General features: G+C 41.1%; 1 protein-coding gene across 1 annotated transcript in view; it reads right to left on the bottom strand.

Annotated features, from left to right (window-relative positions):
- celsr3 (cadherin, EGF LAG seven-pass G-type receptor 3) overlaps positions 1 to 26,202 on the bottom strand; it is an 85,174-nt gene that overhangs the window by 21,424 nt on the left and 37,548 nt on the right. The window contains exons 7-20 of the mRNA XM_061808978.1: positions 25,661 to 25,818; positions 22,872 to 23,035; positions 19,498 to 19,623; positions 18,021 to 18,190; positions 17,743 to 17,928; positions 16,101 to 16,211; positions 15,827 to 15,995; positions 7,837 to 7,978; positions 7,129 to 7,249; positions 5,673 to 5,856; positions 5,180 to 5,281; positions 4,993 to 5,087; positions 4,698 to 4,907; positions 775 to 970 (exon numbers count right to left, since the gene is read on the bottom strand). Coding sequence (XP_061664962.1) covers positions 775 to 970; positions 4,698 to 4,907; positions 4,993 to 5,087; positions 5,180 to 5,281; positions 5,673 to 5,856; positions 7,129 to 7,249; positions 7,837 to 7,978; positions 15,827 to 15,995; positions 16,101 to 16,211; positions 17,743 to 17,928; positions 18,021 to 18,190; positions 19,498 to 19,623; positions 22,872 to 23,035; positions 25,661 to 25,818 — 2,134 coding nt within the window. The remainder of the gene's footprint in view (positions 1 to 774; positions 971 to 4,697; positions 4,908 to 4,992; positions 5,088 to 5,179; positions 5,282 to 5,672; positions 5,857 to 7,128; positions 7,250 to 7,836; positions 7,979 to 15,826; positions 15,996 to 16,100; positions 16,212 to 17,742; positions 17,929 to 18,020; positions 18,191 to 19,497; positions 19,624 to 22,871; positions 23,036 to 25,660; positions 25,819 to 26,202) is intronic.

Genomic DNA, 26,202 nt, shown 5'->3' with positions numbered 1-26,202 from the left:
CTCCTAGCATATAAAATGACAGAAGGAGTAGATGCAAACAGATGTAGAGCATTTACAGTGGCAGAAATTACTCCTCTTGTATATTTAATGGCCCCTAGTAGGTGTGACACACACAAAGTTTGTTCAGTCACCTTCAGAGTTTTACAAATAGAAAAAGGCTGCTCAGAAAATTTTCTGTTGCCATGTGAAAGTTCTCATTCGCTGCCCTAATTTTTTTTTAGCATTTGGGCTTTTTTCAAATTGAACGGAAACAGAACAAAAAATGAGTCAAATCAGAATACATCTTTCATTCCCGAAGACAAAGTTGTTTTGGTCTGCATAGAAATTGGATGCTGTAAAAAAAAAAAAAAAGTGCTCATAGCTCTGGACTAACTGGGGAAGACATGAGTAGTCATTGCTGCCAGAGATATTCTTTGACTTGTGCAGTCATCTCATACTTTATTCTCCATCAGTTTCTCTATGACAGGCCTAGTGACTACGTGCATTTGGAAACTTTAAGTCTAAAAATGTGCTATAACTCCTCAGGCGTTGTCCATGTTCTGAACACATCAGTTCCTGTATGTGTGCATGAGTAAGTTTTCGATCTGGATATGAGATCCATCTCTGTGCTGCTGCCAGCTCTTATCATTTGGATCCTGGTTATAAAAGGAATCATTCTCGCTCATTTCGTCGCAGATCATCTGAGAGGATTTAAATCTAATGTTTTAGTCATTATTATCATGTTTGACTGCTACTTGGGTGAATCATTGTCTGCGTGTGTATCACGAAACTCACCAATATTGGGAGCCACAAGTGCCACAGGGTTGAGGTAGGTGAGCTTCATGTTTTGGGCCAGATTCTGCGTATACTGTTCTAGTAACTCTGACAATTCAGCCGGACCACTCAGAATGTGATTCTGACCCTGGGTAAGGGCACGCCACAGCCCCTCCGTTCCGGGACCTAACAGCACACTGCAGCCCCGCAGAATGTTCTGGAAAAAGTCGAACAGTACATTTTAGTACAAAAATTTGAGTGAATAGCAGCAAAGCAAGTTTGAATGTCTTAAATGAAACTTAAATCCATTATCTTGTGTCACTTTTCTCGTTTCTTTTAATGTCCCAGGCATGCTTTAGAAAACAAAGACGTACAAATAATAAGAAGGACAAATATACTTAGTGTCAAAGGAATCTATAAGAGAGTCTTTCTGTATTTGTTTGGTCATTCTGTTTGTAGATCATACACGATGAGAGAGCAAGGGAGCTGTGGGGTTGTGTTGGTAGTTCTGCTCCAGATCATATAAAAGTATTGGAGCATCATGATGCTCAAGGGAGAAGACAGAAGACAGAACTGCACAGAGTGCAGTGGAAGAGGAGGGCAATGAACTGTAACAAAAATAAAAAGGTTGGCTGAATATATTTGCAAAGGCAGTGACAAGTAGGAAATTGTCACATAAAACAAAAAACTAAGGCTATGCTATGTCCACACACACACACTCACATCCACATACAAAACAAAAGGTTTTATTTAAAATAAATCCAAAATAAACACAATCCATTTTCAGGATTTATCAAGTCATTAAGCCCTAATCTTGAGAGTCCACCCATTTTTCAAGCAGCTTATTCTCATAAGGGTCGTGGGAGTGCTGGGGCCATCCCAGATAAATTTGGGGGAAAGGCAGACTACACCTTGAACTGGTCACCAGTCAGTCACAGATGCACAAAAAACACAAAAACAATACCTCCCATAAACTGGAATTTAGAATGAATATTTCAGTTGAAAATAAATTTTATAAAAAGATATTAAGTGCAGCTTGCTTTTAGACAAGCATCCTAAAAGCATGTAAAATGGAGTACGTATATGCCTAGATACAAGATCGAGTTTTGGAAAGCAGCTCAGTAGTTAAAGAAATGTAGCAAACATGAAACAAAAAACAATACGTACAAATTACATTTAATCATACAGCATACTTCAAGGTATCCTATTTGAAAATGATTGTCTGATAACATGTATTATACTTCACTCGGATGAAAATCTGACATGGCTATTCATATCACCCACTATGTCATTTCTTTTGAGATGGCACTGGGTTGCCATGACCACTGTATGTCTCTTACTGATCATACAAGTTGATGAAAACTACTTGGAGCGTGATCCCCAAACGCCACAAATCTCCAAAGTAACAATACAATTATCTTATTATTATGTTGGTATCCTTCTTCCATTGTTTAGTTTCTTTAGAGGTGTGACAACATATTCAACATGTCCCACAAGTGTCTAGTCAGTGGATTAACAGGAAATTGTGTTTTAATTGTTATTTTTTAAAATTTCCTGCACCAAAAGCCATAAACTAGAATGTGTGCTTTCAACGTGAGCAAGCAATAAAGCAATGCATTTGAAAGCCGTGAAAAGTTCTCTTTTAAAAGGTCAGCATTCCCAATGTAATTACAAGGAGGCCGGATGATAATACTGATATTACTTGCCCAAGCATGACAGTTTCTATAGCAACGCATCTTTAACGGTATAACAATGATTGAGTTCCTGTCAACAGCACAGGGTGTAGCCACAGCTGTAAGTGGAGGAGGACAACTAAAAAGGCTCCCTTGCTAGGATCCTCCAAGGGAAACATGCAATACTTGAAAATGAAATCATCCCTCTCCCTCTGAATGAAGGGAAGCTGTACACAAAACACGACAATCATTCACACTAATAAAAGCAAGCTGACTACTCCGAGAACAAAAGCATGACTAGAATGCATGTTAGCGTGTTCAAATGCCAACAGGTACCCATTTCCTCATCATATCAGGTAAAATGAGACTCTGTAGTATTGGGGGTTGACATTTCCAATATTACTTGAGCTCACATTTTTGCATTGCCATAGCAACATTGCCTCCTCGTCTTAAGACGCCCTACTGTATATCAAGCCTAAGCACTGTTGCATGTGTGCCTAAAATATAAAGGTTTGCTGTTACGGTGTAGTCATGAAATTAATAGTAGCATTACAGTAATCCTTTTGTGAAGCTAAAATTGTACACAATTGATTGCATTTGCATGGATTAGTGATGGTGGCATTAATCTACTGTACAGTTCTTGACACAATCACATTGGAAAACAATTGTCACAGTTCACAGTGCCGGAGGGCATCACTGGCACTGTGGCAAGTGCTCAATCTCATTCGTAACGTCTTTACGTTTTCACACATAAAAGCGACTTCTTGTGACTCATCTTTTTGATGGGTACAGAATCACAATATCAGATTTGAAAGAAAATTGACTGGATTCAAGGATATTTTATAGTCTTAGAAAGCAATATGATAATCTACATAGCATATAAAAATGGAAGCACGGTGAAACAACTGGTGAGAGCATTGGCCTGACAGTTCTGAGGTTCCGTGTTCAATCCGGGCCTGCGTGTGTAGAGTTTGCATGTTTTCCCCGTGCCCGTGTGGTTTTTCTCCAGGAACTCCGGTTTCCTCCCACATCCCAAAAACATGCAACATTAATAGGACACTGTAAATTGCCCCGAGGTGTGATTGTGAGTGCAACTGTTGTCTTTCTCTATGTGCCCTGCAATTGGCTGGCATCCAGTTCATGGTGTATCCCGCCTCCTGCCCAATGACAGCTGGGATAGGCTCCAACACTCCCGTAATCCTTGTGAGGATAAGCGGCTCAGAAAATGGATGGATGGATGGATGGATGGATATACAACTCTCAAATCTAATTAAACTACATGAGGTTTCTCAAAGCAAGATTTAGGATCAAAAGTCACTATAAGAGAAAAGTGAAAACAGAGCAGTTGCTGAGTCCTGTCACTATTAGTTTTCATCTGGACCTTCTAATGTAAAGTCTTCTCTCCCTTCTTCCCGAGCTCTTCCAAACAAAGGGCACCACTTGGTATTATGAGAAAATGTTTTTTGGGGAGGCACAGCGGCATATTGACACACTCATGATTTTGGTAACTTCAAAGTAGTCCTATGATCAACCAAACGACATCAAAATATTGATGAATGACGATGGATTACAGCATGCATACACTGCGAAGCAGGTGTGTTGAATTCCAGTAATCTTGTTTGTGCTCACACTCACCTGTCAAAGAAAATTATTGACATCTTTTGTCAATACACTTTCATGCACATCTTGTGCTCATTTACCTGTCTGTATTCTTACTTTCACAGCTATGTATCCTATAGTGACTCGTGCTGCAATCCCTGAAATCATCATCAGAGTCAATTTGTGTTTTTTCATCCATCCATCCATCCATCCATCCATCCATCCATCCATCCATCCATCCATCCATCCATCCATCCATCCATCCATCCATCCATCCTCCATCCATCCATCCATCCATCCATCCATCCATTTTCTGAGCCCCTTATCCTTACGAGGGTTGCAGCAGTGCTGGAGCCAATTCCAGCTGACATCAAGCTGGAGGCGGGGTACACCCTAAACTGGTTTGTCAGCCAATCACAGGGCACATCGAGACAGACACCAGTCACACTAACAATTTTACAGTACAATTTTAGAGTCTCCAATGAATGCATGTTTTTGGGATGTGGGCGGATAATGGAGTGCCTGGAGAACATCCAAACTCCACAAAGGCATGGCTGGGATCCAAAACCTGGTCCTCAGACCTGTGAGGCCAACGCTCTCCAGCTGCGTCACCATGCCGCCAATTTGTGCTTTTGTGTGTCTAAAATGTAACAAAAGCTTGAAATCTTTTACCTCATTAAAGTGTGCATCCTGAGTGGCGGTGAGTCCAAAGCCACTTTGTAGGGTCTCAAAGGTGAGGAGGCGGGACAGCAGTCGCTCGGCAATGAGCAAATCGTTACCATAGAGGCGGCCGGTCGCTTCGGTCACATCACGGAGCTGGTGTGCGAGCTTCTTCTCCATGATTGTGTTCAGCTCTGTTTCATTGCGTTCAAGTGAATCCAGCTGGATGAAAACAAAGACATATCCTGTTGTAAAGTTCTGTGAAAACAACTACAATGTAAGAATAAATATCATATCATCAACATACAGCAGCATTGAGCTCCACAAATGGAGGGGAGGTGCAGTTGTAAAGGTCTGGCTCCATCCATCCCCTTTCAACATCACAGTGTCTGATGGCAGCCCCTGCAAACAGGAAAAGAAAACGCACACACATATTGGTTGAAGGACCATTCCAAACACCAGTATGAATTGAGTGGAGATGAGTGTGAACTCACCCACAGAGCCTTTGGGGCACGGCACTGCAGCTGGCAGGTTGAATTTGGTCCGTGGCCACCAGATTCCCTGAGTGATAGTTTTTGGGCAGCCATCATAAATGACTGCACAAAGACAGCAAGAGCAAAGATGAAGAGGTCATGAATGACGTGGCAACGCCGTTTTGTTTTACACGCAGAGAAGTGCGAAAGATGAAGACCAATGGGCCAGTGATAATATAATATTGTACTTGGATATTCTGTTTTGTAAGTGGATTATTCAAACTACATAAAAACACAGAAAAGTGGCAAATGTTGAACTGTTTCAGAACCATGGACAGGGGTGACTTTGTGTCCTGCCCTTTTCATGCTAATTTTGACTCCCTGTACACAGCATCCTGAGATACTTTACGAAATGGAAGATCTAAACCGATATTGTGAAACATATACAGGTACAGTATAATGGATTTTGATTTAAACAATTCTCAAACAACATAAGAACAAACTCAGCCTTTACCTTCACACCCTGAGTTTGTGACCTCAGCAAATGGATTATCACATGTGTTGCACTGCCGACCAATGACGCCAGGCCTGCACGGGCATTGGCCAGTCTCGGGGTCACATGTCCGTGAAAAGGAGCCGACAGGGTAGCAGTCGCAAGGGAGGCAGCTGTCTGAGCCCCGTGGACTGTAGTGAAATTCCTGTATACACAATGAGTGAAACGTTCTATAACAGAGTCACATAAACACATCTCGTGATAATTTTTTTTGTTTTAGTTTTTTCAATGTTGAAATTATTATTATTGCTTTCAAGAACACAAATAATTAGCAAATTGTCACATGCTCAAAAGTCTGTTTGCCTGAGAAACAAGGGTGCAGCTGGCATCATAACACTTGGCAGGCACTTGACAGGAGCAGGAAGTCATGTGACCACTTTGCCCCTGATAAAATAATGACGTTCAGGTCAGTAATATTCATGTGCCTGCATCTGCACATACAGTATGATCAGTGTGTCAGATGTAAACACAGATCACATGTGTAGACATGGACACATGAATAAAATATAGAACAAATTCCATGATATCACACACAGTTCCTGAGAGGTTTAGATTAGAGATTAGAGAGTAGATTGTAGCCAGGATAGAGATATTGCTCACACGCACACACACACACACACACACACACACACACACACACAACACACACACACACACACACCACACACACCACACACACACACACATACACACACAATATACACAAAAGACTATGGTCCCATTTTTTTATTTAACTGGTATGTTTGTATAAGCCTTTTAGCCTTTCAAATCAAAATGTATTTGTCATCAACATTTAACAAAAAACGTTAACGAAAAGTCAACAACTATAACATAATGGCCTATTTTCCAACAGTTTCTGCATTGCCGTGCGCCATGTACCAGACTGCAATTGTATATTTTGCCACCAAAAATAAAAACTATGAAGTAGATTTCACAGGTTTTGGGACTTCATCCATTTTCTTAACTGCTTACCCACATTAGTGTGATGGGCGTACCGTTGCCCATGTCAGCTGCCGTCAGGTAACAGGCAGGGTACACACAACACCAGTCACCAGCCAATCGCAGGGCACATATAGATAACCATTCACAGTCACATTCCCACCCACGGACAATTTAGTCTTAAATTCACCTACCATGCATGTTTTTCAAATGTGCGAGGAAACCAAAATACTCGGAGAAAACCCCCACAGAAACGGGAAGAACATCCAAAGTCCACACAAGGAAACCGAACTTAAACCCTCAAAACTGCGAGGCAGGTCTGCTAACCAGTCATCCAAAACATGCAGAATAGGTGATAATTGTTGTCCTTTTGGGTTTAACCAAAGTGATTTAGAAAGTGCATATTAATGTTGGAATAATACTTACAGTAGTTCAATGCAAAATGAAACGTAAATGGCATATGATGTGGGTGCCCTACCTTGCAGTGACAGTGCCCACTTGTCTTGTTACAGTTGGTGTCGAAGCCATTACTGGCATCACAATGACAAGGTCCGCACGTGGGAGACCCCCACCAGCCTCTGGGACACTGCTGGTCAATCCTAAATGTGCACACAATAAGGTGGGGGTGCTCAACATAAGTTGAAAAACTAGACATCTCGTCCATCTTTGTGTCCTGAAATTTTCACAACTCAATTTAATTTAGAAAATATACGTATGCATTTTTCAAGTAGGAAGAAAAAAAAAAGAAATAATTTAGTTGCACAAGCCCGTACATTCACGTACAAACTCATGTTAAATGAAAGTGAGCACACACCTGCCACCATTTAAAGCGCCTGTGATTCACCTGAAATAAATTTAAGTTGTTCTACAAGTCCGGCTATCTATCTATCTATCTATCTATCTATCTATCTATCTATCTATCTATCTATCTATCTATCTATCTATATCTATCTATCTATCTATCTATCTATCTACTATCTATCTATCTATCTATCTATCTATCTATCTATCTATCTATCTATCTATCTATCTATCTATCTATCTATCTATCTATCTATCTATCTATCTATCTATCTATCTATCTATCTATCTATCTATCTATGATGGGTTCAACTTCAGCCTCTGAGAATTCTACACAAAGTATGACAGAAATAGCCAATCTTGCTGATGAAACCAAGACACCTACCTGTGTTGGCAGTACTGTCCATAATGGTTGTCTCCACAGTCACAGATGTAGCCATGTGACGAGGTGGGCTTCCTGTGGCACTGAGCTTCATTTTCACAAGGATTCAGATGGCAAGCATCAGTGCAGCCTTTCCCATAGTAACCTGCAAGTGACACAGTATCTGTATAAAATTGTATGTGCGTTCTGCTGGAATGTGAGAAGCAAAATACAAATAGCCCAAACATGTATGTACAGCTCTTCTTTTTTTGGGTTAAACACGGAAGAAAATGTACATGCCTGATGCCTGAATCTATAGATGAGTGCCATGACTTTCTCTTGAACCATAACGACATTATTTATGCATTAGATGCAAGCGATGGCTGTCATGAATATTTTGCTGAAATGCTCGCAGTGAACATTTTGTAAACATCCATCCGTCCATTTTCACCACCACTTATCCTGACTCGAGGCATGGGGCGCTCAAGCCTATCCCCGCTACTTCGGGCGAAAGGCTGACTACACTCGGAACTGGTCACTAATCAGTCGCAGGGCACATATTATCAACACTGTCACTCAGTGGAAACTGAACGCAAGCTGCCTGCACCAAAGTCAGGAGACCGTAACCACTACACCAAGGTAGCAAAGGTAAATATTATAGCAGCTGTCATGCCACTGATATATGATCAACCCAGTCAGTGCGAAAGCAGTGCACATATTTTTTTGTCCAGAATTTTAATAGTGTAAATACGTAGATACAGTACATAGTAGTAGTGGCAATATACCTCAAAGGGTTGATTTTCCTTTGCTCATCAATATAAATACACACACACACATTTACACATCTAAACATGCACACAACACGATTATATAGCAATACTTTGTACACCTACAATCACCATCATCATTGTATGTGCCAGGAATTTCATTTACTATTATCGTTTTTACACACACACACCCTTCAGTATGGATCCTGTACATCTCCACTGATTCACCATGGCAACTGACAAAGCACCGTGACAACGGCCTTGGCTTTGTTCACACACTTTTAATGACACAGGCCTTGAAACAACAATATGGGGAAAGAGAGACCAGAATTCAGATGTCGAGAGATTTGAGACATTACAAATATATCGAAGCGGCACATCAAATGAGTCAAGAGTATGATACTGAGTAATTATGAAAAAGCGTTTTTACGAGTAGCGTTGCGGCAGTGCACCCTCTCATATTGTTGATGAATGGTCAGGAAAAGATAGCTGCTAAACGGGAATGCCTATTACTACACTAATCTACGAATTGCAATTCCCTGAGATATTGTTGCCAAGATAAAATCCCACAGAGAGAAATGCATTCAGCACGATCACACTTATTAGAAAGATTAGAAATACTGTACAGTACAACATATTACCACACTCTCTGTGTGAAAAGACCTGATGGGACCGTGATGTGAAATTGTTGCGTTTCACTTGAATATCTGATCATATTTCTGAAGACAGACCTCAGCCGCGATTGATTGAGAAAGATCACGGCACACCGTAAATCTCATTTCAGTCTGCATCGGAGCATTCATGCTGAATGTGCGTTTGAAAAAACCTTTTTTGAAAGAGTTACTGTAAGACTGGACAAAGAATGTGACGAGAGAAGACAACCCTGACGAAATTGCGGTAAAGTGTGTTTCAGTGCAATGACAGTCAGAGAAGATCGCCCAATATTCATGTGCAAGACTTAGCAGAAGTCCTGAACGATAAAGACATCAAGGTTCATATATTAAAACATCAATTTTGTTTCAGAGTTGTGATGGACAATTAATAGTAAAACCAGTGCGTTAGATAAATTCATGCGGCATAACAAAGTCAGATATTGATCAAGCTGTACTGGCAGCATTTGTTAAGGTAATTACAGCAATCGGTGACTGGCAGCAGTTTGATTAAAAACTGTCAAGATACATTTTAATTAGAATCTGTGGCTATCAGTGAGTGCAATATCAGTATTTTACCTAGCTAAATCTGGCTGTTGGACTTGCAAAAATCTTACACTGCCATTAAAGCTATTCTCTTGTTGAATAGCTTTGTTTATTGTTTTGGTCATTTTATTGACATTTACCGTCCCGTTGACTGTTTTTTTCAACAGTATTATTAGCGTAAAACTGTGCCAAACAAATATGCGTTCATCTAAGATGACACGCTGTGGAGACCCCTAACGGGACAAGCCGAAATGAAAAGAAGAAGAATTAGCTCTGCTATCAATGCTGATAAAATAATGAAACAATAATCAGAGTAATTTATTCATAACATTCCTCATATAGACAATCCGTCAGTGTGATTAGTTGGCCCTGGTTTGAATTTGTGGGTATTGCAATGGACCAATTGCTTACATGGTCATTTGCATGTGTTTGGTCTCTCAAATGAAAGGGAATTATTGAGACCATACCTCAATTTCTTTCCCCCTCTGTGCTGTTATTAAACTTTTGTCCCTGAGCTCCAGTCATTGTACAACATTTTCAATTTTAAATGATCATTGTGCTGATGAAAGATGAGAGCTGTAGTTTAAAATAAACAAGAGCACTGGCAGGAAGTTTTTACATATGTTTAGTGTGTATGATTCTGTTTGTGAGTGTGTGCATGCGGGTGTGCGTGGTGTTCCATGCTAATTATTCAAGTTCTTAGCGTTAGCTTAGGGGCTAGTGGAGGATGCTCCAGTAACAGCACTGCCTCCCTGCTTCCTCTCTCAGGCTTCCTGGCCCAAGGCTCCTAAACACACAGCGTATCCTCTTCATCCTACATGCAATTCACACTCAGTCTCACTCCTCTTTTGTTCCCTCCATCTTTGCTCCAAGCACCTGCACCTTTTCCAACTTTTCTTCATTAGCAACTCCCCTCTAACTTTGTCAATTTTCAGAGTTTGCATGTATTGTGAATTTCTTTGCGGGTCGAATTAGGTTGTTGTTTGTTTGTTTTTTGGTTGTTTTTATAAGAAGCCTCTTCAGGAAAAAAAAAGAAAAAATTTACAGAATAAAGCTGTAATGCACCTATGAGTTTAATTTGACAAGAGGTGCAATGTTACAAGATCAAAGCGTTGATGACACGTTTGCTAACAGTCAGTGTTGCCACAGTTACCTTGAAAAAGCAACTTAGTTGGGCTACACGGTATTTAAATCCCCCTACACTGATTATTTCATTTAAATAAGTAACTACCTCAGTTAGTTACTTTCAGCAGTTGTGGCAGGAATATCATTTATCCAGAGTACAAAAAGAGCATTAGCCCATATCAGTTACTTGGTAATATCTACAAAAAAAAAGGCAACAGAATGATGTCATCATAATGAACCAATAACTGAAATATTAGTGGAGTTGAAGCCACATTAACTATGCTATTCACATGATCGTCAGCGGTGCAAACTAGCTCATGGGCAGTCCGGAGTTCAGATGAAGTTGAAAGCGTTCATTTTTCTATATATTATTTAACCGAAGGATTGTAAGTATTTCTGTCCTCCATGATGATTTTTGACTCCGCACTATGGACTGAATGATGAACACAGTGCATTGCATATTTAACACTAATAAAAGTCTCTGAACTTCTCAATGTGTAAAAAAAAAAAAAAAAGGAAGATACACTTATATATGTTCAGTTTTACTCAGGAAAATAGTGTTGAGACAGTGTAGCTGTGCATTTCTTTGCATTTTTAAAATGTTCTGCACCTTTACTGTGCATTGCATGACAAACGATGTCTTCCTCGTAATTTTTCAGAATTAGACCAGGCTATGTATTCTGCAAATTGCTTTTGGTCAGATGAGCCTTCAAGTCACTAGCCACCAATCAGGATGTCTCAAAGTAACAATTATTGGTTTGACGAAGAAACTGCAATCTAATTAACCTTCCTGAGTTCAATAATGTGTTACATTGCTCGTTACTCACAATGGTGACATTTTGGGAGAAATGTGTTTCCGGCATCACTGGTCATCATAATATCAAAGGTATGCTTTAATGCTCATCATGTGGCACTTTATTGTTTTTTGTAAAGGAGTGTTGGGCTACATGGTATTTAAATCCGCCTACACTTTTTTAAAATTCCTCATTAATTTAACTTTACAGTCCTCCATGATACAACTGAGTATTTTTAACATAACTTTATTCTCATAACTCAATGACAATTTCTTTCTCAAATACCTTTTCTCAGAATTTTGCAGAGAAATAGTCAAAACAGAAGTGAGAATGGCAGTTGTAGCCTTACGCTCTTTCTGCTGAATTAATGATTCAATTAATGTAAAGATTCAATCTTTTTCTTTTCCTCACACCAACTGTGCATTTGTATTCATGCAATGTGTCGCCTGCGTTTCCAGGCTATTTGATGAAGCTTTCTCAAGTTCACTTTCTTCTCTTCTCTCTTTTTAATGGCCCAAACTGCAACAGTTGACATTATTTCTGTCTCACATCTTTTTGTACTTAATTAATCATTAACATTTTTAAGCCGTCTGCTCTCCCTTTGTTTCATATTCCTGTAATTTTCTTTTGGCTCATTTCTTCATCTGCTTGCTCTCCGCTCTTACGATTACTTTTGCTTTAATCTCTTCTGCCTCATTAGATTTTGCTTTTTCAGTTTTTCTTCTGTTTCAAGTGAATGACAACTCAAACATCTCAACATTAGACGTGCAGAGGTGTGACGTAATTAAGGACAAATACTTTCTTATTGTACTAAAGTAGATTTTCGAGGCGTCTAAATTAGTTGAGTGTTTTCTTTATGACAACCTTTTCATTTTTACTTCCTACAATTGAAAACTACTACTCTTTACTTTGAACAACAAGAATTTAAAAAAGACGCAAAAAGAGAGAGGTAACGTCAAATGTGGTTAAGGTCTTGTTTGGCTGATTCAGATCTTCAGAGTCTTGAGAAAGAAAAAAAACTGTCAGCAGTGACCTAGAGGATAGTGAGCCAGGGAGCACTAAAAATGACAGCAACAGATTCAGAAATGCGAACTATTCTCCATGTGAGGCCTTAATTAAGATGATTGTTTGATGCTGAATGATTTTATTTTAAAGGAAGAGCAGGCTAAGAATGTCTTGGAGGTGAAAAGAGAACCAGATCGAGTGATGAGGCTGAAAATTCAAATCGAGGGTATTGTGTACAATATGATGAGGGACTATGCCCCACAGGGAGGATGTGACGTCGAGTTGAAAGAGAAATTTTGGAAGGAACTAGCCGAAGTAGTCCTGAGCACCCCAGAGAGAGAGAGAGAGAGAGAGAGCGAGAGAGAGAGAGAGAGAGAGAGAGAGTTCTGATTGGTAAAGATTTCAATGGGCATGTTGACGAAGGAAACAGGGGCGATGAAGAAGTGATGGCTAAGTATGGCATTCAGCAAAGGAACTTTGAGGGTCAGATGGTGGTGGATTTCGCAAAAAGGATGGAATTGGCTGTGGTGAACACTTATTTCCAGAAGAGACAGGAACATAGACTGACCTATAAGAGTGGAGGTAGAAGCGTGCAGGTTGATTATATGTTGTGCAGACGGTGTAATCTGGAGGAGGTTACTGATTATAAGGTTATGGTGGGAGAGAGTGTAGCTCAACAGCATAGGATGGTGGTGTGTAGGATGACTCTGGTAGTGGGTAGGAAGATTAAGAAGACAAAAGGTAGAGCAGAGAACCATGTGGTGGAAGCTGAGAAAGGAAGAATGTTGTGCGGCCTTTTGGAAAGAGGTGAGACAGGCTCTATATGGACAGGAAAAGCTCCCGGACGACTGGACTACGACAGCCAAGGTAATCAGAGAGACAGGCAGGAAAGTACTTGGGGTGCCTTCTGGTAGGAAAGGGGAGAAGAAGACTTGGTGGTGGAACCCCAAAATACAGGAAGTCATCCAAGGAAAGAGATTAGCGAAGAAGAAGTGGGACATGGAGAGGACTGAGGAGAGGCAGAAGGAATACATTGTGTTGCGACGTAGGGCAAAGGGAGGGATGGCGAAGTCTAAACAAGAGGCATATGATGACATGTACACCAGGTTGGATATTAAAGAGGGAGAAAAGGATCTCTACAGATTGACCAGACAGAGGGCTAGAGATGGGAAAGATGTACAGCAAGTAAAGGTGATTAATGATAGCGACGGAAAGCTGTTGACTGGTGCCTTTAGTGTGCTAAGTAGATGGAAAGAGGCACTGAACAGAATGAAAAATGGTAACTGCAGAGGAATAAAGATGATGAGCCACACAATGAAGTTATGGGAAAGAGTAGTGGAGGCTAGACTCAGGACAGAAGTGAGGATCTGCAAGCAACACTATGGTTTCGTGCCTAGAAAGAGTACCACAGTATTATTTGCCTTGAGGATGCTCGTGGAAAAGTACAGAGAAGCTCAGAAGGAGCTACATTGAGTCTTTGTAGACCTAGAGAAAGCCTATGACAGAGTACTAAGAGAGGAACTGTGGTACTGCATGTGCAAGTCTGGTGTGGCGAAGAAATATGTCAGAATAGTGCAGGACATGTATGAGGGCAGCAGAACAGCGGTGAGGTGTGCCGTAGGCATGTCAGAATCATTTAAGGTGGAGGTGGAACTGCATCAGGGATCCGAGCTGAGCCACTTCCTGTATGTGGGAGTAATGGGTAGACTGACAGATGAGGTTAGATTGGAATCCCCTTGGACTATGATGTTCGCAGATGATATTGTGATCTGCAGTGAAAGCAGGGAGCAGGTGGAGGAAAAATTATAAAGATGGAGGCACGTACTGGAAAGGAGAGGAATGAAGCCAAAGTTAAACAGAATATATGTGCATGAATGTGAGGGACAGAGGAGGAGTGAAGCTCCAGGGAGAAGAGATAGCGAGGGTGGATGACTTCAAATACTTGGCGTCAACAATACAGAGCAATGGACAGTGTGGTAAAGTGAAGAAACGAGTCCAAGTGGGGCGGAACAGTTGGTGGTTGGTGTCTGGTGATCTATGCGACAGAAGAATCTCCACTAGAATGAAGGACAACGTTAATAAAACAGTGGCAAGGCCGGCCAGGATGTACGGATTAGAGACGGTGCCACTGAAGAAACAACAGGAAGCAGAACTGGAGGTGGCAGAAATGAAGATGTTGAGGTTCTCGCTCGGAGTGAGCAATTTGGATAGGATTAGGAATGAGCTCATTAGAGGGACAGTCAAAGTTGGATGTTTTGGAGACAAGGTGAGAGAGAGCAGACTTCGATGGCTTGGACATATGCAGGGACAAGAGAGTGAGTATATTAGTAGAAGGGTGCTTAAGATGGAGCTGCCAGGCAAAAGAGCGAGAGGAAGACAGAAGAAAAGGTTGATGGATGTTGTGAGGGAGGACATGAGGACAGTGGGTGTTAGAGAAGAAGATGCACAAGATAGGCTTAGATGGAAAAAGATGACACGCTGTGGCAACGCGTAATGGGACAAGCTGAAAGGAAAAAAAGAAGTTTGGTGCTGAATGATTCATTGTCATTGCGATAGCTTGTGCTAGCCTAAAAATGTTCAGCGTTCAAAAAACTCCCAGTTTAATCTGAAAAACAAAATTTAGATCAGGAATATTTTTTTCCATCGTTATCATGAGCTATTTTAGCATTTTTCCATGAGTCAGTTCACAACGTTAGGAAAGCAATGAGAACAAATTGTTGTGACAGCACAAGACGCTGAGTTCGTGCCCACTAGCTCTTGATCAAACGAAAAAAATAAACGGGTGATGTGATGCATTTTTTATCTCTGTTTGAATACGAAGTTAATACAAGAGGGAGTATATTACAATTTTTTTTTCATTGTGCCAAGGTATGTAAAATGTATTTCTTTACATACTTGATAGTGAAAATGTATTTTTAAGTACAATTCAGTGCATACTTTTTGTTGTTTGTAAAGTACAGGAGTTCTTTCAGTTTATCTACTTTTACTGGAGTCTTTTTTTTACACAAGTATCTGTACATCTACTGCAGAGTGTGAATACTTCTCACAACTTTTTTTTTCCTTTTTCTCTCTGAAGATCGGACATGCAATTTGACTACCGGTGGGGTGTCAGTAATCCCGAGCTCACCAGGTTCACATATGCAGGTGTGCCGCTCCCATTGGTCCGTACAGCGGCTGTGGGCGGGGCAAGGAGATGAGATGCAAGGGTTCCCGACATTGCAGCCAATCTCCACTTTGACAGTTCTGGAGGGGCGCGGCAGTGAGGGGGCGTCCGGTCTCACGCCCATGCGAACACCCTGGAAAAAGAGAGAGTTATATTGCACAAGTTCTTTAAGAACAAATAACCTTCTCCTTAGGAACCCACTCAGTCCTCCATCATCCATCCATGTAGTCTCTCTCACCTGAATGCATCCTCTGATGCCATTCTGGACCTCTCCAGAGCCCAACACTCCTCCCACATGCAGATGTTTCACCTTCAATCCGTGAATCTCATTCCCCACTATTGCTGTTCCCTAGAGGAGGGGAAAAGACCAGGAAGAGGTCAAAGGGTGAGAGAAGTGCCAGAAGATGATCATTAATCAGCCATTGAAAGTGAATTCTTCAACCAACATCCATGAGGATTTCATACGAATAACTGTTTAACCATGTAAAATGGTAATGTATTCCGAATAACGATATCAAGGTTGTCAATTTTTTACAAAAATTGTTGGGTAAAAATGATGAACTCCCCATTTATAGACATTGCAAATACTGCAATTTCCCGCCGACAAGCCACGACTTTTTTCACACGCTTTCAACTGTGCGGTCTATGTGGTGATGCGGCTTATTTCTGCATTTTTTTCTAACGGCCGCAAGGGGGCACTCGAACGGAAAAGGTAAGAATGAAACCGGTGGAATATATGTGCTGAGGAAGTGACTTTTACCGGCTCTGTTAGCACTGCACTGGTGTTAGTGCTGTGCCAGCATGTTGCTGCTGTGTTACTGGCGTGTCTCAGTGATATTTACCAGTAAGTTTTATTTTAACCGGCACTGTTAGCGTTAGCGTGGTGCTAGCATTAGCGCCAGCGTTAGCGCTGCGCTAGCACTGTCCTATCGTTAAACTCTGTGTACCGTCTTTCTTTGTAAATATCTTGTGTTTCAATGTGGGTTTCAATGTGGGCACTTGCGGCTTTTACAGAGCTGCGGCGTATGTATTTACCAAATAGTATTTCCTTGACAAATGTACTCGGTGAAGCTTGTAACCAGGTGTGCTTTGTAGGCCGGGAATTACAGTAATTGAAGTGGAATATTCCTTTTCATATTTTCACATGTGATTATGTTACCAAGTGCTGTTATTGAATTCATGGGAGGCTAAAATAGTACTACAGTATTTAAAAACAGGGGAGATGCAGACAGAACAATCGACTTGATCAAATAAAAGAAAATCAAATAAGAGCGATGCACACCGGGACGATGCTCGAGTAATTACTGTGACAGTGTTTTGATGGAGCTGTGGGTGGGAACATGAAACATCAAACATGAAATATAAATCAATGAGTTGCATTTACAGTGTTAGTATTTCAACATTAAGAATTGATGTTTGGCCAACAGTCACTGCCAAACAATTTCAAAGGTAATCACTGTCTAATTAATGCTGGCAGTGTGTGTCAAAATTTCATATTCTCATACTCAACTGCTGCAAACATCATCACCGATCTGGCAGGAAGAGTTTAGAGACAATCTTTCTTTGTGCATTTGTAATAGGGTTCACATTTATAGAATCGTCCTTGGGGGGGAAAAAACAGTTCGTCTAATTTCTTGTTTCTCGTACTCTCTGTCTAGGGGTTATTCTCCATCAGCCCCAAATCTGCCATTCAAACAGCCGAGTAGGTGTGGCCTATGCGATAATTATAACATAGACCTTTGCCTAGTGGCAGCAAATTGAGCTCGACATACAGAGCTGAGCTGACTCAGCTTTGTTTTTTTTGGTTTTTTTTTTAAATCTTCGCTCCAGAATGTAAAACCGAAGTGATTAATTAGGGTTAGGATGATCACATTTATTACTTGATAAAGTCCGAAATCCAGGCGAAGAGTGGCAACGTAGCGAGTTTCACGACCGCTGCGAACATCCCTCAGCTCCAGCTGGAGATCGTGCCACTGCCCATCTGCCACCTGAACCTGATCCAGTCTCAATCTCACTGGTCTGGTTGAACCCCGAGTCACAGAGAACACCAACTGACCATTTGTTACCTGGAAAGAGATGGAACACATCGGCAAAGAAAACATCCTTAAGCCAAGAAAAGAGGAAGAAGACCCAAATTGTAAATGATGTGTTTAGGAACCTGGAATAGCAGGCTGGTGTACTGGCCAGCTTGGGCCTGAAGCAGCGTCCCCTCTCGAGCTCTGGTTCGGAACACTAAGCCCAGGTACCAGGGCGTGGAAATGGTCACGTCATTCTTTAGGTCCCACCAGAGGGCACTGTTCCCCATAAAGCGATGGGGGTGTGACATCACTAGGAAAGGATGAGAAAAAATCATGACAGATGATGATAACAGTGATGAGTCACTGAATGACTCACTGGACTTGAGAGGAAATATGATGTCGACAAAATTCAATATTACTGTAATGTGTGTTTACAATAACCACAAAGGGAGTGAAGTAAGTTAGTGATCGGTTAAAACTAAAAAACTATGATTGCCTGGGGAAGGGGGGGGGAGGAGGAGGCAGCATTGAGATAAAGGAATTTCACTTACAGATGAAAACCATTGTCATTCACATCAACACTTGCAGTAACGACTGAAAACACTAAGTTGAATGCCAGACCAGTTGTTGGTGGTAGCAACTCACTGAAGTGCGCCAAGTGCTTGTCCTTCAGAGTGGGACTTTAACTTCGTTGGTTTAGAATTGCTATGTGAATGAAGACTTGATGGAATGTGACTCAGGTCCCCTTTAATTTGACAGACAAGTGCTTTAAACACTTAGATAAAAAAGTAGAGCAGTTGTCTTCAAAAACATCCATCCATTTTCCAAGCCGCTCATCCTCACAAGGGAGCACTACTGCGTACCCAAACTAACTTAACGCCCAGGGGATCATGAACCAAAAGTGTTTGCGGTCCATTGTGGATGCATTGCGAACAGCAAAATTTAAGGTATAATCCATATATTTTTTTCTTAAAAACAGTTTTAAAATCATTTCATTTTTGAGAGGAAAGCACCAAAAATGTGCATCAATCTTCACTACAAGTTTGTGTTGCTGTTCAGAGGCATGATGGTAAAGTGTAAATAAAATGACATCCATCCATTTTCTTAGCCGCTTATCCTCACAAGAGTCACTGTAGTGCCAAAGCCTATCCCAGCTGTCATTGGGTGGTAGGCAGCATACACCCTGAACGGGTTGCCAGCCAATCGCAGGGCAAATGGAGACAGACAACAGTCGCACTCGCAAATCACACCTACGGGAAATTTAGACTGTCCAGTTAATGTTGCAAGTTTTTGGGATGTGGGAAGAAACTGGAGTGCCTGGAGAAAACCCACGCAGGCATGTGAAGAACATGAAAATTATTTATATTATTATCTTGCATTATTAGTTTTGTTTATGATTAATTTACCCATGCTGCACCTCTTTGCCTCTTTACTCTTCCTTCTAATAGGCTGTGTTAATGAGGCCTACTGAAATTCAAAAGGACATGCTCGTCGGTTTTATACTATGATCACAATCCTAAGTATATGATATTTTAATATTAATACATACCAAATAATATTGATATTAATATTATTACATAGCAAAACAGATTAAAGAAAACTGAAACCAAATCTCACCATGGCTGCAGTCCTTCCCTCCGTACCCAAGAGGACAGTCACAGGAGAAAGTCTCCCAGCTGACCCGGCAGGTTCCGCCGTTCTGACAAGGGTTGGACTTGCAAAAGGGAAGTTTGGCACTGCAGCCTATGACAAACATAGCTAAACATTGAATGCTGCAAAATAGTTGGACTATTTACAATATATGCAGACATTGAAAACTCCTATACATTGCACGTTGTACAGTGAAGAAAATAAGTATTTGAACACCCTGCTATATTGCAACTTCTCCCACTTAGAAATCTTGGAGGGGTCTGAAATTTTCATCGTTAGTGCATGTCCACTGTGAGAGAGATAATGTAAAAAGAAAAATTCAGAAATCACAATGTATGATTTTTTTTAACAATTTATTTGTGTGATACAACTGCAAATAAGTATTTCAACACCTGTTTACCAGCTAGAATTAGTCCGCCTTTAAAAGTCCACCTCCACTCCATGTATTATCCTGAACCAGATACACCTGTGTGAGGTCTCAAGCTGCATAAAGACACCTGTCAACCCCATACAATCAGTAAGACTCAAACTTGTAACATGGCCAAGACCAAAGAGCTGTTCAACGACAGCAGAGACAAAATTGTACAACTCCACGTGGCTGGAAAGGACTACGGGGTAATTGCCAAGCAGCTTGGTGAAAGAAGGTCCACTGTTTGAGCAATCATTAGAAGATGGAAGAAGCTAAACATGACCGTCAATCTCAATTGGAGTGGAGCCCAATGCAAGATTTCACCACATGGCGTCTCAATGATCCTTAGAAAGGTGAGGAATCAGCTCAGGACTGCACGACAGGACTTGGTCAATGACCTGAAAAGAGCTGGGACCACCATTTCCAAGGTGACTGTTGGTAATACACTAAGACATCATGGTTTGAAATCATGCATGGCACGGAAGGTTCCCCTGCTTCAACCAGCACATGTCAAGGCCTATCTTAAGCTTGCCAATGACCATTTGGATGATACACAGGAGTCATGGGAGAAGATTTTGTGGTCAGATGAGACCAAAACTGAAGTTTTTGGTCATAATTCCACTAACCGTGTTTGGAGGAAGACGAATGATGAGTTCCATCCCAAGAACACCATCCCTACTGTGAAGCATGGGGATGGTAGGATCATGCTTTGGGGGTATTTTTCTGCACATGGGACAGGACAACTGCACTGTTTTAAGGAGATGATGACCGCGGCCATGTTATGTGAGGCTTTGGGGAACAACCTCTTTCCCTCAGTCAGAGCATTGAAGATGGGTTGTGGCTGGGTGACATGACATGACAATGAGCCAAAGCACACAGCCAGGAAAACCAAGCAATGGCTTTGTAAGAAGCATATCAAGTTCTGGCGTGGCCTAGCCAGTCTCCAGACCTAAACCCAATAGAAAATCTATGGTGGGAACTGAAACTCCGTGTTTCTCAGCGGCACCCCAGAAACCTGTCTGATCTAGAGAAGTTCTGTGTGGAGGATTGGGCTAAAATTCCTCCTGCAGTGTGTGCAAACCTGGTGAACAACTAAAAGGTTTGACCTCTGTAATCACAAAAAAAGGCTAATGTACCAAATATTAACATTGGCTTTCTCAGGTGTTCAAATACTTAGTTGCAGCTGTATCACACAAACGGTTAAAAAAAAAATCATACATTGTGATTTTTCTTTTTAAATGATCTCTCTCACAGTGGACATGCACCTACGAATAAAATTTCAGACCCCTCAATGTGTTCTAAGTGGGAGAACCTGCAATATGGCAGGGTGTTCAAATACTTATTTTCTTCACTGTATATATCCAAAACGTTAGTACCAGTACCATTACCTTTATTAAAACATTAAGTGCGCAAGTCAAGAAAAAAAAGTGACCTGTACATACCGTCACATAAGGGATAGGAACTCCTGATCCTTTCTTTTATTACCTCTGCCAAGTGAAAAATCATTTTGGGTGGGTTCAAGCCCACCCATGACTCACTTTAGCCCACCCTATGAATTCGTTCTTCAATTAAATTGAAAAAAAAAAGCAATTTTTTTTTCATTTCATTTTATCCCCCCAAAATTTTGTTTTGTGCTAGCACATGCTTTGTCATTTGCGAAAGTGTTAACCTCATGAAAATACGTTGACAAATAACCAAGTTATGCATTTTATGTTTGAAAGGAATGTTGACCTTCCCAACATGGCCCCCATCCAAGCACGTCGATTAGCCAAGCTACTACAGTGTGATGGCGTATAGGACAGGTGTCAAACTTAAGGTCCGGGGGCCAGATTCAGTCCACCACATGATTTTATGTGGCCCGCGAGGGCAAACCATCGGTGTCAAAATCCAGGATTCTTGTGAAAATATGTCCCAACATTTCAAATTGTCATATACGATAAATGATAATATTGAGATCTTATAAGCACTTTTTTGTATTATCAAACATGAACAATGGTTGGAAAAACCCATTACGCTTGATTTCTGATTCCAAAACTAGTTCATAAATTTCAAGTGTAAATATAATGAGGCGATTCAGGTTTTCTAATGTTTCACCATGCCGGCCCTCTGAGGGAAATCGTAACTACAATGTGGCCCACGACAAAAATGAGTTTGACACCACTGGCGTATAGTCTTCATAAATATGGCCAGAACCGCGACACACATTTCCAACCGTGTTAACGCGAATGAGCAGATAAATCTTGATTTACAACCCTGATGCAATCAATGAAATGATAGTTCACCACACCATGATGCTTAAGAGCCTCTTCTTGAATTGCTGTTTGTTAAAAGTCAGGATTGACTCGGCACGGGCTTGTAATGGTACATACTGCATAGCTATGAGCTAATAGGCTAATTGGGCACTCGAGAGTTATTGCTAGCTAACTGAATAGCAAAGATTTTTGCCCAGTATCTGATACGATTTGCAATAGCTTTGAAGTATTGTATGCCAAGATAGGGAGTGTTCATACATTTTTTTTCAAGAGTTTGGGACTGAAAAAAAAAAATGTCCTACAAAAATTCCAAATCTTACTAAGAGTAATTTATTTCTCGTCAGAATAATTAAAATTGGATGAATTGTGTTAAAAACAAACTGAGCAAAATAACATTTGTCAGTGGAGCATAAAAAAAAATCTTACTCTCCCAGGGAATTTCATAAGGATACTTTCCCAAATTAGGCCTCAGCGCACTCAAACCACTCGAACTAGGCTGTCCCCTGGAGCTAAAGTTCCAGCGACAACTTATTTTCACTCCGACGGTCTAATTCCATTGGAGTCATTCACCCGTTACATCATGAATAATATAGCACTCTTAAACAATAGGAAAGAAACATTGATGACATCTACAGACAAGCAAATATGAAAGTGTGCTTTGGCTAATTAGTCTTGCTGACCTGGTAGTGTTCCATTGTTAGCAATAAACGCAGCCAGGTCCAGTGGTTTGCTGTCAATGTGCAGCTCCTTCATACAGCCGATAAACTCCCTGGCACCGAACGGAAAGTTGTCTGGAACATTGGGGACTCCACCGAGGAACAATGGACCAGTCAGGTCAAGAGACCTGAGAAATAAAAGGAGACACAGTCAGGGACTCAGACTGGTAAGTTAAAAAAAAAAGATGAATTTTCTGATACGTCTATTGTATAACAATAACAAGGAAGGATATGAGATTAAACAAACCCATTAAATATGATGTCAGGCGAAATAATAATCACAGCATAAGTATAGCTTTTGGGGATAAATCAAAGGGAAACGGTGGTCTAAAAAATTCAAGGGAAGAAAGAAATTGAAAGGAGGGGAGGAAAAAAAGACAAAGAGATAAATGAAGGAACAAAAGATCGAATATGAGTGACATGAAATATGAAGCAGATTACAAGGTAGAGAGGGGACAGAGCAGAGAAGAGGGGCAGAAAATATAATAGGTAAGGAGATATCAACAAAATCATCATCATCATCATCATCATCATGGAGGCAAAAAATGATAAAAGGATGAAAGGAGGCATCTGGGGAGGCAGATGAATAAACAGAGATTAAGTGTGAGTTACAGCAAACATCAAGAGAGTACAAGTGTAGAGCTGGATGAAAAGACAGAAGGTGAACGGAGGCAATGTGGGGAGAAAGAACATGTCACATTAAATAAAAAATGAAAAATGAACGTGGTGTTGCTGTCACATTTTTGCCCTCCAGTGTGATTTTTGTCCTTTTTGATTTTTAAAGCTGGTTTAGGTAAAACAGAAAAATCAAATGGAAAAGAAAAACAGACAATACACAAACTAGAGCTGTGTTTTTGACAAATATTAACAAAAAGCATCCTTGGATGCCGGTGCTGGGTAAAAAGAGATGAGACAGGCCTTGGGCGTAGATAGCTGTAGCATTTCTCTGATCCTTTCAGTTTTTCTTTATGCTTACATGAAACAGCCAATGTGATTACAGCACCCAAAGGACAGACAGAAACCATTACAACAAACTGAATTCTTTTAATCAGGAGTGGAGTAATGTTCAGCTTAAAGGGCCACTGTCATGAAATGCATGATTTTTAGTATATTATTAATGAAAAAACAGCAGCCGGTACGGTCCCATGCGTTTTTTCACCACAAAACATGATTTTGACGTATACAGCTTTTTGTAACTCCCGCCATGAAAATCCTCTCGAGGGATTTGTTTTCGAGAAGTAGCAGGAAGTGACGTAAAGGACAGCGGCACCCCCTCGTGGACTCGTTTGTTTCCATTAGTTTTACCTCCGGGAAGGTAGCTCGTTGTTCCTTCGTGTTAGCCAAAATGCCGGTTTGTTGCATTGCTGGATGTTGCTCGAACACTCGGGAGAATGGATTTACCCTTCATAAGTTTCCAAGAGACCTGGTTCGTCGTGAAAAATGGATTGCACGGGTGCAATGGACGAGAGCTTCGTGCGTGCCAAATGACAGGTAGGTGTGTATACAGCTACTAAAAAAAAAAGAAACAACAATTGTTGGGGGGCTTAATCCATAAATCAGGGTTGCTAAATGTGTTGAGGTGCGCATCAGAAGGCTTCCGTGCAGCAGCCGCTGAAGGACGGCTTCTGCGGCCGGCTCGGCCTTGTTGACACGGCCGGGAAGGCTGAGCCAGCCAGCAAGTGTGCCTTGTCGGTTGGGGTGGCTCGTTGGCGCCGGGCTGCGGTGCCTCATCTCCGCCACGGAAATGGATCAGATGTCGAGGGGTTTTGGCCATGATCCACATATCATCTAAATATGGCTCGAAACAATAGGGTAATATTGCCCCGGTAACTTCACTCGGTTGTGAGATGTTCTCTTCTTTGAAAAGAGCTTCCGTGTCAGAAGGGGCATGTTCGTCTCCCACAGTAGTGGCCACAGCGTGTTTTCAATGACGAATGTCCGGGGTGACGTCACGGGCAGGAGATGCAGCCAATATGGCGACCATTTGGATGTCAAATGACACTTCCACAACTTTGCATATGGATGACGCACTCTCTGCTCATATTTCTTTTTTTCGTATAGACAATGAAATATATAATGTTATATGTATTTTTCATTACAATATCTTATTTTAGAATGTTTATAGGGATGACACTTGACCTTTAAGCACGTCTGCGTCGCGGTCAAGTGGGTCTGGGTTTGAATCTTGGCCCCAGCAACTCCTGCTTGTGTATGTTCTCCTAATGTTTGCATGGATTTTCTCTGAGCATCCTGGTTTCCTCCCACATTCCAGAACCATTCTTATGTTAACTGAGGTCTACCAACTGTCCATAGGTGTTAATCCAGTTGCTGAGTACAATATGGCTAAATTGTCAGTCAGTCAGTGACAATGGTTGACTCGTTTTATACAATTATTTTAAAACCACGTGAAAAAATTAGATACAAGAAGTTACTACTCTGAGCAGTAATCTTGAAGTTATGAGCAGGCAATGCTAAAAGAAATGAAGATGCATGAAGCGGGTAATGGGATCATGAGAGAAATACAGCTAATACCCAGGGAGCATGAAGTCAACTGGTGAACTGTCGAGCCTGTCCATATTATTAGGGTACCATGAAAGGCAACTTGATGTTCTAATTTCAAGCTCTTTTCATTCTGCAGCTCTAGGAGCGCATGAGTACATGTTTCACTAATTAAAAACGCATCCCTATATCCCAAATTTATTGGCCCGGCAAGTTTAGACATAGCATTCTAGTAAGAAAGAAGCCACACTCACTTCTTGCTGCTGGTCTGTGTGCCCTGAGCAGCACAGCTGTAATTTCCAAGCTGTGTGCCAAACCGGAGTGACAAAGCCGTATCGCAGTCGTCGATGCTTACTACTGCAATCTTCTCATCTGAGGGACCCTGGGCCTCACCACTCATGCTGCGCTTAGGCTGAACACAAAGAAGCTAAATTAAACGTGGAACACAATAAAAAAGAAATATTTTAAAGCAAGGCTTTCTTGTACGCCACACAGATTTTTAGACACAACCAACCACTTCTCACAAATTTCATAGCAAGGAAAGAGGAAACCAGTTAGTACTCAGGGAAGAAACAAAGAACTAATTGTTCACACACAATCTGCAGGGAAAGGAAGGAAGACATAAGCATGTACATATGTGGACTCAGTCACGCAATCATACTCACATAGCGGATAGCTGGCTGAGGAAAATAAAACAACAAAAGAAAAGTAAAGGTGACGTGCATTCACAGCGCATGGCTAGAAACAAACAAACATGATGGCATGAACACCTTTGTTCTTAATAAAACAGATTAAA

Source organism: Syngnathoides biaculeatus, chromosome 2, assembly GCF_019802595.1.
Source record: "Syngnathoides biaculeatus isolate LvHL_M chromosome 2, ASM1980259v1, whole genome shotgun sequence".
Classification (NCBI taxonomy): domain Eukaryota; kingdom Metazoa; phylum Chordata; class Actinopteri; order Syngnathiformes; family Syngnathidae; genus Syngnathoides; species Syngnathoides biaculeatus.
The sequence above is the reverse complement of the archived record's forward strand: the minus strand, read 5'-3'. Positions and strand labels throughout refer to the sequence as shown.